The following is a 17,389-nucleotide window of genomic DNA, read 5'->3' as shown; positions in this document are numbered from 1 at the left end:
GATATAATTATGAATATCTAAACACTCTACAATCTCAAATCTTTCAAATAAAAAACATTTCTGTTATCAGCACATATAAATATGACCTTGTTCATGACCCACTTGGTAGAGGCAGCCATATGCAATTAGTTTCATCACAGAAATTAAGCTAAATACCAATTCTTGACAAAGTAAATCAAGTGAAAACTAGGTCACAATGACCTATATTTTTATCTTTTACAGGTGTAGCTTTCCTTTACATGTTTCAACAGCCTGAATTTTAATGATTTTTAGGCTTTTAACTATGAATGATAATAATTCAAGTGCTGATGTCAAACCTCACCATGGATTCAATGTTTTCTAGCAATGATTCAAAGACACACAAATATTTGATATACTCAGTCTAAAACAACAGACTGCAAAAACAAAAAAGGCAGTTTGTTTTCAGAGATATAAGGGACCTTTATTTTAAGTTGTATATTCAATTACAAAATCCATTGGGAAAAAGGTTGAAATGAACTTTTAAATCAATAAATGTATATGGCTTATTGCAAAGAATTGTTACATTTCCAGAAATTCTGTATACATTCATTATTATTTAACTTATTATGATGTAACTTTCAAATCTCACAACAACAGATTTCAAATGGTAAAGATATGGTATTTTTATTAATACGTCTTACCACTTAGCTTGATCATTAGAGTCAGTACAATTGTTCGTTTGAGACCATCATTTGTCGAGTTAGGTACAACCTTACTATTGATATTTTAATTCCCGTGCATAGTTATCTGAAACATGATCATACATGATAACAATTTTTTTTCGTCCCTTTAAAAAACCTGACCATTATACAGTCAGAATAATAAGTATAGGAATATGAAGATTTTTAACAAGTTTTATGGAAAATCTGCAGTAATGATGAGTTTTATTCCTTCTGATAGAATTGAAGAATAGTTTTTTCTAAAATAAGTTTTTTAGGTATTTGAACATTTACTTTATCTATATGACTTCTTGTATAAAAAGTCAAAACAACTTGAGCATAAAACACGTACACATCCAAAATTTATATATGTATCAACTATTAACTCTTGATGTTTTTTAATATTTTGAAAATCTAAAGAGGCATTCCTTGGTTCAATGTAAGAAATATGCTACGTTATAATTTTTCAAATTATATGTCTAAATTAAGATCCTTCAAATAGGCATGTCTGATATTGATGAACTAAGCATGGAATCAAACAGAAAATACATGTGTTATGTCTAAGCACTGTCTTTAATCATTGGAACTTGATCATTCATTCCTTGGCTTTATCTAGATATCACATGACATCTCACAACATTCCCCATCATACAACCATATGTGTCCTGTAAGGAGAAGTTGAAATACAGTCAAAATTTTGGCTTAAATTATGGTAAATGCAAACATACCAAATGCCGCTATAAAAAGTAGTTACAAGAGTAAGATAAAGTGTCCATGCCTGAATGGCAGCAAGTGAAATTTTGAGTATATTGTCTTTATGTACCGCTGTCTAATTGAAGCAGAGCCAATTTTTGTCGTTCTTTGGAAGCGAGTTGGTTCTCTTTGCTATCCATTACCATTCAACAGCTTTACTAATGTTAAATTGACTTTTCTGCTGCTCACTAACCTATTAATTTTGTTCACTTTTTCTTGACTTCCAATGTCATCCATTTAATTTGTGTTTGTAAACTAAAACAACTGATTGCACTTGCTACTATTTAAACTCCCTGCTGGGATTAATCCTCATACTTCTGGTTGAAGTTAACCATTTTTTTTTTGTAATTTGAGAGCTTTGAGTTACTTTTGGAATTGACTGTCTTATAAGTGTTGGGTGAATTACTCACTAATCTAGAAAAATAGAGATCTCTCATTCATTTTTATTTTTATGATTCAGAATCGCTTCAACAATGTGATATGGGGGAATCAATACTGATATTACAATCAGAAACGTTTTTTTTTTTAATCATATTTTAGAAAATATTTGAAATTCCAAAATGGCTAGCTCATAAAAATTGTACATGTAGGTGGCTACTGCTAGCAAGTGTTTAATTTACCACCTATATTAGGCTGTAGTTAAACCAGAGCTATTCAATCATATATCTCACTGTGTGACTGCTGTTATTACGATAAAACTTCCGTCCTATAAAAAGGAATTTCCGGTGACCGAGAAAGGCGTTATAACACTGGGTTATATTGATGGTCGTCAAATATTTATCAGAAGTACCTTCCTTGATAAAACAGACACTTCAACAAGACATTGGGATATTGACTTATGGCTTTTAATCTTGTTCATACATACACTTACCTTGGACAGGTTATTTTGAAAACATTTGGACATGAACTGTTTATATATTCAAACAGTAAACAGTTTGTTTATACACTGGTCTAATTTCTATTTAGAGTATGTACCTTTAAATATTTGAAAATGTACTTGAACTATTAAATCATTTGAAATATTGAAAATTTTAAAGAATCTTTAACAGTAATTTTAAAAATCAAATGGATAATTTAAAAATCATTTGTTTCTCTGAAATCTAATTATTCGAAGAGATTATTTTTAAATGTATTAGGGAAAATAAAAAATAAACAGTAATGATATATAATGTCTGTTTTTACTGTGCTCACCTCTGTGAATACCTCTGTGGACAACCCTACTGATACTCCTGTGCATACCTCTATGGACAACCCTGTAGACAACCCTGAGGACAACCCTATTGATACTCCTGTGCATACCCCTATGGACAACCCTGTGGACAACCATGTGGACAACCCTGTTGATACCCCTGTGCATACCCCCTGTGGACAACACTTTTGATACCCCTGTGGACACTCCTGTGGATACTACTGTTTACACTCATGTGAATACCTCTGAGGACAACCCTGTGGACAACCCTATGGACAACCCTGTGAATATTTCTGTGCCCAACACTGTGGACAACCCTGTGAATACCTCTATGGACAACCCTGTGAATATCTCTGCTGACAACCCTGTGAATACCTCTATGGACAACCCTGTGGACAACCCTGTGAATACCTCTGTGGACAACCCTGTTGACACTCCTGTGGATACTCTTGTTGACACCTCTGTGGATACTATTGTGGACACTCCTGTGAATAACCCAATGTACAACCCTGTGGGCAACCCTATGGATAACCCTGTGAATACCTCTGTGAACAAATCTGTGGATACCTCTGTGGACAACCCTGTGGACACTCCTGTGGATACCCCTGTTGGCATTCCTGTGGACACTACTGTGAATATCTCTATGGTCACTCCAGTAAATACCCTTGTGGACACTCCTGTGAATACCCCTGTGGACACTCCTGTGAATACCTCTGTGGACACTGACGTGGACAACTCCTGTGGACACTCCTGTGGATACCTCTGTGGACAACCCTGTGGATACCTCTGTGGACAACCCTGTGGACACTCCTGTGGACAACCCTGTGGATACCCCAATGAACAACCAAGTGGACAACCTGTGGACACCCCTGTGAATACCCTGTGGACACTCCCGTGAATACCCTGTGGACACTCCTGTGAATACCCCTGTGGACAACCCTGCTGATACCTCTGTGGACAACCCTGTGGACACTCTTGTGGACACTCCTGTGAATACCTTTGTGGATACCCCTGTGAACACTCCTGTGAATACCTCTGTGGATACTCCTGTGGACACTCCTGTGGACACCCTTGTGGACACCCCTGTGAACACTCCTGTGGACACCTCTGTGGACACCCCTGTGGACACTCCTGTGAATACCCCTGTGGACAACCCTGTGAATACCCCTTTGGACACTCCTGTGAATACCCTTTGGACACATAATATATATTAATATAGAATCCATTATCCCGAAGAACTGTCATTTATCTAAGGCCTATAGGCAGTTTTATATCATTTTAATCCTTTACATGTACATGTATACATTCCTTATGTGATATTAAGGAACTCATCTGCTTTCTGGTAGCATTAATTATGAGGGGAAATGATGTGGTATGAACTATCCACGTATTCGTGTTATAGTGAGGTTGCTTATTCAGATATCAAAAGAGGTCAATAATTCATATTAAAAAATGTTATGATTTAAATAAAATAATGTTACAAATGATATTTTCAACTCAGTAAGTAACCATGAAAAATCCTTGGATGGAATGTACTATAAATTAATACCAAATAGCTGGCACAAATTTTAAAATATAGAAAATAACTGTAGCACAAAAGATGTATAACTTATACAATTTTTATGTAACTGCAAGAGATAGCATACACCCTTAACTAAACAACTGGTACATGTGTGTAATTGCAAGAGATAACATACATCCTTAAGAGAAACAATTTGTATGTTACTGCAAGACATAGAATATATCCTTAACTAAACAACTGGTAAATGTGTGTAACTGCTAGAGATAGCACACACCCTTATGTTAAACAATTGATATGTAACTGAATGTTTTAAGATCAAACAACAGGTAAGTTCTACAGTATATAGTATTCAACCACATTCATTATTACCATGTTCTAATAAAGGTTGAGAGGTTTTTTGTAACCTGCTAAAGAGATTAACATAGTACTGTACCAAGAATCAATAAATTGATTTCTTTTGATGAGACAGGTGTAAACCAGACCAGAAACAGTGTATTTGTACATACACATGATAACAGTGTATTCAAAAATCACAAAACCAAACAAAAGATTCATAACGGAAGGCCCATAGGGCCTATATTGCTCACTTGATTTAAGTTGCTGAAATAAATTTATCTTAACTAAGGGAAATGTTTTTAAACACTTGTATCTATTTCCTCATATAGACTTGACCCTTCTTCAAGGGGGGTTAGCTGCAGCTGTTTGTTAATAAATAAGTTCTCTTCACAAAGAATGCCTTCAGTTTCAACATAAAGAAAGATTTTAAATTTCAAATTGGGACAGAATCCAGGCATTCCTACATAAGAACAAAATAGATTTAAAGAAAATGATAGTTTTCCCTATTTGGCCCCACCCATCTGGCTTCAGGGCCCCAAAACCCACCATTTATACAAAACTGATTTTCCTTCACCCAAGAATGCTTCTGACCAAATCTGGACAACATCCTGTATTCCAAGATCAAGATAGATTAAAAGAAATTGATAGATTTTCTCTATTGGACCCTTCAGACCAAATTTGATTAAAATACACTCAGTCATTCATGAATAGTTGCAACATATAGTTCAAATTGACAGATGATGGAGAACATATGACGCAGTAACTCTATAGCTCACTAAATGGACCTTTGCGCAAGGTGAGCTAAAACTATTTCATCAAAAAAAAGTGTCTTTGAGCATATTTGTAATTAAGATGATTGATCTCAAGTTTCCTTCTTTCAAAAGGGTTGGAGAGGTCCATATATATATGAAAATTTTGCCCATTTGAAACAAGGCTACAGTGGCCTTCATGGCTTTTCCTATGAGACAAAGTGAAGTTACAGAATGGAGTTTTTTGTGTCATAATACAAAATATACAACTAAACTTGTATACTGTTTGATATGATGACTATATCATTAGGAGTAAATAGATCAATGACGTAAAGTGTGATGATTTGTTTACTGTTTATTGTTGAAAGGGTCATTGATAATAAGATCATGCCAGGGTAGTGGAGAAAGCCAGAGTTCCCGGAGAAACCCTGCGGCTTATACCTGTCCCACAAACAACTCAAACCTGCAACTCAAAGGTGGAAGGATAGTGATAAAGACAGTCAGATGCCATAACCACTCAGCCACTCATGCCCTGCACCAAACAGATTTGAAGATTTTATCTGATCCATTCATCAAAATGCGAGAAGATTATACGCATCAGCACAACACAACATGTGATAATCACAGATGTACATTTCTTGCCTTACAATTGCTAATGATGATATTAACAGGTAACAGAGAGAATTTCATTTACATATTTACCCATCCAACCACTTGGGTAACTTTAGGAACATCAACACAAAATGGCGGATTTGATACCTTCTTTCATTAAAGATGGTATATTCTAGGTTTGTAAGAAATTCATTCACTTAATCTTAATTATCAAAATCTAAAGGATTAAAAAAAGGAAAGATCACAGCTAATTTGCAACTTGAGGAACCAAGTTTATGATTCAGCTGACCTAATATTATACATGTAAAGTAATATATTATATATAAATCAATTTAATATATGTAATAAGTCAAATTAAATTAAATTAAATAATGGCTCTTTTCTTCTTAACAGCACAAAACCTACATTTATATGTCCTTACCCTTTATCCAATGATACAAAACCATGGATGGTTGAAATTTCTTTCTCATAATTTCTGCCATTACCAAAAATACACGTCCTGAACAAGTTTGAATTTTACAGGCATAAATGGCCTGTTATAGTCATCTGATAAGGTTATCATGCAGATGCAGCACTATGGAGTAACCTAATTAGCTGTCAAATGTATTTAAGGCATCGATACATGGAGCCTATATGCCTGTAGGACTATTTAACACAAATAAAAGCACCTAAATAAATTTCCTATAAAACTTTATAGCGTCTGACACAGCAAATTTATACTTAGTATTGCTAACATTAATTAGAAAACTAAAAAAGTTTTTTATCTTAATCCCTAAAAGGATTAATTCCTGCATTGAAAAATAGGATCAGAGCTTTGTTACGAAACCTATGTATTAAAATCAGAGTGTTTGACAACTTTCCATTTCAACACCTATATCAATAGGGTTTACTATTGATGAAATCATAGTATTTCAATTTTGATACTAACTTTCATGAGGAAACTAGTTTTTGATAATCATATCTGTTCCTAGTTTGTTGTTCTGATCCTACTTCATCAATCATCTTTCATACTGCAATAGAACTTAGAAGTACAGTATTTCAGACCATTTAAATGAGGTTTGCTATGTCAATGGAACTGAAGTTCTTAAAGCACAAGCAGGGGACGATTTTGAGTGTGACGTTCCAATTATAGAAAAAAGTACAGTACTGCTGCAGGAACCAGTTATCTTACTGTCTTATACCCTCCTCTAGATTTTGTTACATTTGAGTTGCAAAGATATGTCACACTCAAGGACATAATATCCTATACATCCCCCATCACACCAGGTAGTTCTTTACTATAGACTCTCGTGAATACATAAATAAACTTTATTTATTTTACAACAATTGCAAAATAAGTTTTTGCAACTTAAATTTGTCTCTCTTGTTCACCCAGATGGAAACACATGATGATTCTACTGTGGGAGGAAACCAAAGTACCCAGGTGGTCGGGTAGGTGAACCCTTACCTTTTCATGTCTGTTCCAGGAATTGAACCCAGAACATTCAGATGAAAGGTAAGTGTGTTACCACTTTGCCATCTGACCACCCTGATAGTCTCTCATGAAGAACAAAAGTCAAGCTTTTTATCTATAAAATTCACTCAAGGGAGAAAAATGGCCTCTGTAGGGAGTGGTGTAATATACTGCAAAATCACTATTTTTTGTGGGTGATTTATTTGAATTGGTCTTGTCATTACCATCAATCACAAATATATATTTTCCTGGTCTGTTAAAGTATGACTGTAAGAAATATGAGATTTGTTTTCCTTGAAATTAAATGCCAATTTTTTAAAAAATCATGAATATTGAGCTACTATAGAAAAGGATGATTTTACAGCAGAGCTTACAATACTGTGAAATACACTGGGAACCAAAACAGTGGAATTTATATATAGCATGGCCAAAGAAAAGTTTGAGTCAGTTACAAAATTTTCAACAAATAACATTTTAAGTATAAATCGTTGCACTCTGCAGGTCAAAATTTTCATTCCCTAAAATTAACAGATAAAATGTCCTAATTATAAACCTTGATAATCAAATTTCTTAGCTTATTGACTCAAGATAAAGACATGTAATTAAACTATGAATACCCTTAAAGGGACAAATAACATTTACAGCTATGTATATACACAGAGCCATAAGGGACTTTTATAGATCTTGATAGCTAGTAGTCTGGGCTTATCATATGATGTTTACAATCTTGACATACTTTAGAATTATTAGCTATCGTAAGCATTACTCTAGAGTATGTTTGCACATTTATTTTCCAAATCTAAACAGGCTACATTGAGAGACTGATTGCCTGGACTATACAACATGTTTAAAGGCCAGATAAAGAAATCATTTGCTATAGACAGGCCCAGGTGACCAAGCTCAAATGTTCATATCTAAATATATAAAGATTTGTCATCTTTGGAACAGCAACAAACAGTACTATTGAACCTGTTTTATCTTTTTGATTTTAGACGAGACAAATGAAAGTTTATTTTGATTTATTTTGATGAAATTTAAAAATTGTTCAAAACTATCAACAACATTTATGCACTTGTTTCACATATCAGAATTTTGAAGTAAGCAAACATTAAAATCTAACCATATGCCAGACTGTAACCCATGTTTTATGAAGTCAATACCATTAAAATTTGATTACTTTAGATACAATAAGATTGAAATCTTCATTTTTTTATTTCCAATAAATGCAATAACAAATATCAGAATATTTAAAATTTATTTTAAAATATTATAAAACACATTTTATCACTTACACAGACATACATAATTTAGCATTTAGCTGATTCTACTAAGCTGTTTAGATCTCTATCCACTAACGATAGAAATTTTCAAACAGATTTTAATTAATGTTATTGAATTATTTCTATCAAATCTCCTTGACATTTACCTCCTGCATTAAGTGAAATCTCAACTTTCCATAGACTTTAACCTCTGGTCAGTAGTGTACACCATACACTATATATATATCATACACACAGCTGACTTGTAGACACCTGATAATCAGCCTTTGGTAATTTAGAGAACTAATCTATTTTCAATGACTTCTCTCTTTAGTGCTAGGTCAGCGATGTACAAGAAGGGCTTTAAAACACAGAAATGCTCAGGTTAGCCTAAACGTCTCCCTACAGCTCAATTAAACATGTTAATCTCTGCAAAATTTCCTTGCCTGCATTCAAGATAGATAAAATCTCAAATTATCTCCCCCTTTTAAGCTCTTCATTACAGGTATTTCTTTGTCTTTCTTCAGAATATTTCAAACACCTATATATATATTTGACTTTTTAAATCAAGCCTAATTGATAAGGAATCAAGATTTCCCTATCTGTAGTTTTTAGGTCTGAATGAATAACATTGACAGTTTCAGTCTATTACTAATGTAATGCAGCAGATGGTGCTACCACTTTATACATCTACAAATCCTGATATTATTATATTTAATTCTTCAATAAATATGACTGACAGATCAAAGGATCGAAATCAACATCTGAATGAGTAAAAGGACATTACTTTCTTCATGAAAGGATCATAAAACTTAAGGTTGTTGATGATTAAACATGATATCATTTGATTTATGATTTTCTGTTGTGTTACATTGTGACACTTTGATCCTGGAATTACAAAATATCATCAGAATTTCAACACTTAATAATAAAATGATAAAATTTAAGGTATTTTACCAACCTGACAACCAAAAAAAAAACGTCATAATTAAAGATAATGAATCAAAACTAATTCAGCTGACTTGTCACTATCTCAGTGTTAATATTATACACTGCACTTCATAACTTTATGTTTGGCATTGTTTTTAAGGAAGATATTGAAAAGGTAAACAAGTATATGTATACCAAGTTGATAAATCTTTGAGAAAATAGTTTAAAAATCATGTTTAATTATTAAGTAATATTTTCCTTTCAGTTATATCAATATATACATGTATAAATACAGCAAACGTTTGATGGTATGCAAATCTTTTTTTAAACTAATGGGTTTTTTAATAGGTAAAACTTATTTACATAGAAATGTATATATAAATCAAGTTAAAACATGAAATTGTATGTTTGTTTTCAAAACTTCACACATAATGCCAATCAAAGATTAGCTTATGTTGATGCATTCATTATGTAAATTTCAAATACAATTTGACTAATTGATTTGACCTACTTCAAACTGAAAAGCCATTGGTATTTGAACATAAATTTTTACATACAAACAATACACACATACAAAGCAGATACACAATACATACTCATGAAAATACATCAATTACATCTTTTTTTTAAAAAAAAAATCATAAATGTGTAAAAATTCATTGAAAAAAGTGCTTACCACGGACTGGAACAAATTTTAAGCCATGTCAATGAAAAATCACTTTTGTATGTTGAAAGGTTGGGGGCGGTTGTAATATACATGAAGTTTTATACCTGTAAGCACAATACTAATCTCCTATATAATACTAGTAGGACTGTCTGCAAATACTTCAGCATGCCAAGTCTAACTTATAAATCCATTTAGAATGTGACTTATCTGTTGTTCAAAAAACTACACCAGTATAGTCGAATGCCTTTTGTATTTTATTGTTTGTATTTAATCCTAGGCAGAATGAATTCTTAAAACACAGTAATCAGTATATAGTGTTAAAAACACGCCAAGGTGTCCCACCACAGTCAAACTTACCACTAGAACTCTTAAAGAATAGTTAACTTAAAAAACATCTGCTAAACTTTTATCAGTATCTCCTGTTTTATACACATGATTGGATTTTCAACCCTTTAAAATATGTGGTCTTCACATAATCATACTTAATATTCTCATATTATTTTCAAGTTAAACTTTCATTTTCTTGAGGAGAAAAATGATTTTCATCAAACCTATGTTCAGTTGATCAGAGATTTTAACCTCTGGTATTGTAGAACATGCCAGGACAAATGTAATAACCTGTAAAGGAATTAGTTAAAGACCTTTGGAAAACAATGCTGTAGTAAATATACTTTAATACTGGTGAAATTAAATGTAAAATTAGCATTCAAAACATTTTCTTGATTTATCAATCTATTTATACTTTAATAGCATTAGCTTGCTAATAAATTCTACTTCAAACTAATTACAGATAATTTTCAATTTATTTATTTTCATAAATATTGCAATGGAGATAATTTTTATATTATATATAAATTCTGTTTTTCTGAATATTTACCACATAATCCAAAGTCTACTAGTACATGTTTTTATTACATATTTTTATCAATTAAATTGATGGTTGGAAGCTTGTAAAAGGGATTTCTGGGCTTTTCTATAGGCCTGTGTTTATGCCTATCTTATGAGCCAATGAGAATTGATATTGAAACCTGAACAATGTTTGCTAGAGGAGATGACATGATCATGATCAGCCTATGATTGCAAAAGAGCTTAACCATGAAGACCTATGGAGATCCCACCGAGACGATTTATCTCACAAAGTTAACAAGCTTTGGCACCTCCTACAGGTAAACATATAGATAAAGCTATATACCCAATATTAGTTTTAGTTCTAAGACTTAATAGGTTATAGGCAAACGATAAAATTTGTATTTTTTTTCAAATATTTTTCGAGATACCAGTAATTACATCAATGGGCTTCAACCAAATGAAAGCTTATATGGAATGAAGGGTAACTTACTGATGATAAAGAAAAATTTAAACCATTTGCCCAAATTCAGGATGGCTGTTGACACAAAAATAAAAATCTATATGCAAGATTATCAATTTCAATTATCAAAAAAAGGAATGACTTGTGATTAAAGCTTACCACACTTAAAAATCAGAACTGTGTCACTGAAGACAGAACACTGCAAAAGCTTCACCCGATTTGGAGCATGTTACTTTTTTCAGTAATGTTAACTCACCTTGAATACTGAAGGAAACTTTAACTCCGTTTTTACGCATATGATCAATCGCTGATTCAATGTAATCTTCTGGTTTATCACAACCATTCAGCTGTAAATAAATTACATGCATATTTAAAATGAAAATTGGATAAGTTTCAAGAAAATAGCTCTTAATGCAAAAGAGGAGAATTTAAATGTAATTCAGACATTCTTAATTTAACAACCCATTGATATATTTAAGACCAAGACTTTTTAGACTTATGATCACTATCAAATGATAATGTTGTCCAAAAACTTGGGGAAGGTGTTTTCAGGGAAAGTAAAGCTGGAAAATATCTAGAGATAAAGTTAGAGCCAATCTTTTTTTTTTATATATCTCTGAAACCATTCTCAAATTCAATCAATTTCTAATTTAGATACAAAAAGTTGAAGCATTTTTTTCTTTAAGTCTGTTGTTACATCTATATAGATTTATACATCCAAAAAATGTTTTCCTTTCCTCTTCTTTTTCAAAATAAAATATATATCATTGATTGAATTATATATCAATTAATTAAATATTTTTTCTATCATAACATAGTTTTACATTTCATAATTTACTGTTACCTAGTTTTCCTTACAATTTATTCCAGGGACAATAACTATGTCCAATTTATTTTAATTTCATTTCAACACTTATTAGTGTAATGAAAGTATTTTCTTTCCAATGCAGTACAATTCCAATCTAATTTTTGCTGATCAGCAGAAATGTTCCATGCCAAATACATGGAGACCAGGTAGTAGCGGCTTGAGATCTGTTAGCTTAATTAAATAGAAAGAAATATTTTCTCTGCAAAAGATTAAAAATTATTGAAATTTATCAACAAAGGGATTTCATCTTTAAAATGTAATAAGGTATTAGGTACCAGACACCGCCATCACATTGGACGAAGTAGGAAATCTGAGTACTAAACTATATAACTAACCAACTAACATGTTCTTATATCTACATTATCGCAGCTGCCATCCCGCACATCAAAAACACAGCATACCGTTTTCACAAGCACTCAGGATTAAAAAGATATGCAGTAATCAGATCAATTTTGAAAAGGAGATAAAAAACTTAGTTGATAGACGAAAAACTTTAAATGATTACATACAACAGACTGGTTTCAAAAGGATTTATTTCATTTAATTTAGTTGATCACAGTAACATGATTATAATAGTAACGGTAGATTGCATCAAGCCTAACAGCATAATCATATATTGTCCATTACGTAACTCTTATTATTACGTCATTGTATTATTTGGTCCAGAATGTATGTACTTCAGGGAAACATTGTGAGTGTAAGACTATCCCATCGAAGCCTTCACAGGCGAAACTAGTCGACAGTAAAGAAACCTAAAACTTATCTTCCCCAACTTGTTGTGTCCTACCACCTCCCTAGATTTCTATTTCTTCTTGTGGGACGCCCTGCATACCTTCAGGTATCCAGGCAGTGGATGACTGAACATCACTGAACTCTAAACTACAGGCGTTGGCTCTCTCTTTGAAGCTTTTAAGGTATCAAAAGGGTTTTTTTCTAAAGTAAGTCTTTATAGATATAAATAGATATAGATATTTGAGTATTTTTCCTAAGGTAAAGCTGACAATTCTTTTGAATGATTAGATGCTTGATTTGTCAACTTAAAGCTGAGTACCAATATTACACCTAATGCAATATTAATTACTACCAGTGCATAGTCCTACCTGCCGTCAATGAATACCTGGTCGTGGTTAGAACGTTATGCCACAGTTGAGTGGTATAATGGTCATACAACCGCAACATAATCTATAAGGCATAATTGACGAAGCCTTGTTAGCATTGCATTTTTATTTATCCTATCCCTTCCTTCATTTCTCTTCCTTTTTATTTATTTGCTATGGCTCAAACGAAACTATCCCTTATCTTAATGCAGTGCATCATTTAGAAATCCATATATATTGGATCTAGACAACATATGATATTTTGTGTAAGAAATATATTAACAGTCTTTTATAGACTTACATTGTACAATTGATATTCTGTATATATAATTATATTCTTTAATTAAAAATTCAACTTTTTGGAATAATTTTTGAATTTTAATTAATAAACATTAACTACAATAATTTTATATGATGAAAAATGTTGTGCATCCACAATAGATTTGACACTAAGGTAGATAAATTATGACCATTACAATGTTATTGAACCCATGCCAAATGCTGAAGATACAGAACAAAAAGCTCAGATTCTCATTCACATAAAGGAATTTTTAATAGATAAATGCACTTAAAATATTAAAATCATGGCTACCCATCTTTACCATCTAACAATATTTTCATGCAGCAGTAACAAATGATTTGAATCCTGATGAAATATTAGAAATATCATTTACATGTTGTAAGTTGACAATAATTCTTACAAGGAGACTTTCTGACATGGCTTGGGCAAGTGAGTGTTTGAATTTGCATTGATGAATAAATGATGACATGTGTGCTCTATAATGTTACCTGGAGTACTTGGTACAATTTTACCACACACAGATCAATAATTCTACATAAGGCGTATTGAAGCACTTGTATTGAAGAGTCGCAGTCTGTCTAGAACTTCAATCAATCCGAAACTGTACATCAATATCTTACAGTAAATACATCTGACTTTGTTCAAGTTAAAGTGGTTTGGGATTGCTGTATCTACAGACGAATTAATTTAAATGGAACATATTATTATTAATCACAGTATAAAGTTCTACATTACATATCTTCCTGTAGTTTTCAGATGAAACATCAATTGATAACATAACTTATACATACAGAAGATACATTCAACTGCATTGAAGAAAAATAAAAATTTCAATAGCATGAAGAGATCATAATCAAATACACAGAAAATACTGAAACAGAATTTTCATCCCTATGCAAGCCACTAAGCTTAAGCAATCACATCATAAATTCCTTTGAATAGACAGCCTTATTTTATTTGCAATATGAGATGTCTGTGTTATAATTAGCTTTCCTACTTTTTCTCTGTACAATGTGTTAACCTTTTCCTTCAAGCTCTTGGTATTGCCCCCTTTCTTCCACCTGCTGTCCTTTTAAATCACCTTAGGTCACAATTTAAAGCTAACCATATTGTATGCACAAGAAGTTAATCAATTACAATCCTGATTTTCTTATGAAGCCAACAAAATCATTCTCAAATACTTCCTCTCCAATAATGATCCATTTAATTTTCAATCATTTATTTATTTATTAATTGTTATATTTATTTCATTGTTCTTCTGTTTTATTTTTACTTTTTGATTTTAATTTCTTATGTCAAAATTTGAACTTTATTCTTTTTTTTTATCCTTTCTTTTCTATTCCTACCATGCCTACAAGATCTAAAAGTAAAATCCCTATGTTGTATATTCCTGTAGAATTTTCCTAAAAATGTTACTTACCTGTTGTTGTCTGACTAGACGAGCATTAAAGTCCAGATGGTCAATGAGCTGACACAGAACTTTTCCTTGTTGTATTTCTCCAATATCTTTAATGTCCTGGCCAGCATCACGAAGGATGCTATTGGCCCAACTCAAATATACCTACAATTTCAATAGCAGTTTGAATACACTATTAATGTTAATGAATTCTAAAAACATAACATATGATGAAAATATAATTTGCTTTAAAAGTTTGTTAATAAAGTTTATTGTTGAATAATAATAATATCTTAACAAGAAATTTTGACCAATTCAGCAGCTGATGAAAATTCTTCACCTTGTCCTGATATTCAACACAACAAAGAAGATATAGAAATCAATTAAATATAGGAGTTTTTTGGTCATTTTCATCTTTTCAAAACAGATGTTTGACAATCTGAAAGGGCATAAGGAATAAAAACACAGTTGCCTACATGTATATATACTATATACTAAATGTGCTTTAGTGAATAAACGTATACAAATGAAGTTGTGCACTGGGTTATATCAAAATTGTCAAATTTTAATTTCTGGATTGCAATCACTTAAAATTTTGCATAAATTATCAAATGTAAAGTGTACTACTTAAAAAAAATCCTTGTTTAGATAAAATCTAAGAAATAAAAACAAAATCAACAATGTTGTTAATTAGAATTATTGAACAAATAATGACAACAAAATAAAACAAATTTGAAAACTTAAGTAATCAGGATTAAATCCATCAAATGAAGGAAAATTTCAAGGGGAAAAGTCACTACTTTAATCCATGCATTCAAAAAGTCCAAAAAAAGTAAAAGTGAAGAAATGATTTTTTTTAAAGTTATGAAAATAAGGGAACAAAAATAAAAGCCTATTTCATGATCATTGAAAAATATGATTCCTTAATTATGTTCTTCAAACAGGTAGGTTAAGTAAAAATCTGGAAATTCTTTTTTGGTAAAATATGATTGATGATAAGTAGAATGAAGACATATCAAAATTTTCACATTTGGATATTTACAATGTTAATACATTTTGTTGGTCAAGTGCTTCTGTAAAGAGCATTCTTCATGGTAAAAAGTGCATGCATCAATTATTTCACCAACAGACGTGACATCTTTACCTTACGTCTCCTCATGTTCGTGTAAGTTCTTTTGCTGTATGTCACATTTTTTCTGATAAGAAAATTTCCATTAAAATTTGTTTCACATTTCACTGATTACTATTACCGGTACTAAAAAGGGTGTTATTAGACATGTATAAACTTACAGCCGACTCTGGTCTGATCAAAAATAAACTAACACAAGTACAAGATTGTCAACAGACGGTTAGACGAAAGGATTACAAAAGCTTATAATTAAGAGGCTTGTGCTTTATAAGGCAGAGCACTCATCATTGGAGAACAATCACTAATCTTTACTTTATTTCACACATTGACACTTCATAATGTAGAAAAAACTTTTCAGATTTCAACAAGCAGAGCTAATTAAGGAATGTTTTCTATTTGTCATAAACATGTATATTGGTAGTTTAGGTATATGCAAATGTTAGCTGAAAGCATTTGAATCAAGTTGAAAAGTGAAAAAAAAAACAAACTAATCAAATACAAGCATTTGGCTCGGAAAATAAAAACTCAACATGATAAATGAGATTATTATCAATTGATTAAAATTCTTATAAATATTCAGTTTCTTACCACATCTTTTCGTACAACTTTTATTAATGAATAATCTTTTCTTGATTTTTATTTATTATTTATTTTTTAATAAATTAAATGCATTAATTTCATAATTGCCATTAGCAGGCAACTGCCTATTTTGAGAGTTAGGAAACGACTAACACGTTACTGTCATAAAAGAAAATTCAGTGATGCAAACTGAACTAAAATAATTTTAAGAAAACAAATTAAGCAAACCCTTGCAAAGCCGATCTAATTTTTTTCATTTGAACGATTGAACATAAATACAAATTATTTAAAGTAAATAAATTAAGTTATTAATTCAATTTTGTTTACACATCAGTATGCGCTTGACAAACAGTCTAATCAAGCGAGATCTAAATAGTCATATCCAGTGCCCACTAAACCTATAATGGTCTCAAGTAGCGTCTATGATATACCCTTGTCTGCACCGTAGCAACAAGTTTCAACTTGCTTTTAAAGCATCGGTTTCTATTTTTTTCAATAAAAGTGAAATTATCCACCGCCATTAATTCATAAAGTAATGAAAATTACATACCTGAAGAACT

At 31.7% G+C, this 17,389-nt stretch overlaps 1 protein-coding gene across 1 annotated transcript in view; it reads right to left on the bottom strand.

Annotated features, from left to right (window-relative positions):
- LOC132560431 (uncharacterized) overlaps positions 1-16,280 on the bottom strand; it is a 56,970-nt gene extending 40,690 nt beyond the window's left edge. Inside the window, exons 1-3 of the mRNA XM_060225097.1 lie at positions 16,266-16,280; positions 15,146-15,286; positions 11,716-11,806 (exon numbers count right to left, since the gene is read on the bottom strand). Of these exons, the coding sequence (XP_060081080.1) occupies positions 11,716-11,806; positions 15,146-15,286; positions 16,266-16,280 (247 nt within the window). The remainder of the gene's footprint in view (positions 1-11,715; positions 11,807-15,145; positions 15,287-16,265) is intronic.
- Between the last annotated feature and the right edge of the window lie 1,109 nt (positions 16,281-17,389).

The sequence above is a fragment of the Ylistrum balloti genome, unplaced genomic scaffold, assembly GCF_031769215.1.
Source record: "Ylistrum balloti isolate Yb309-2 unplaced genomic scaffold, AGI_CSIRO_Ybal_v1 Utg371060, whole genome shotgun sequence".
Classification (NCBI taxonomy): Eukaryota; Metazoa; Mollusca; class Bivalvia; order Pectinida; family Pectinidae; genus Ylistrum; species Ylistrum balloti.
Note: the sequence above shows the minus strand (reverse complement) of the source record. Positions and strands in the feature narration are given on the sequence as shown.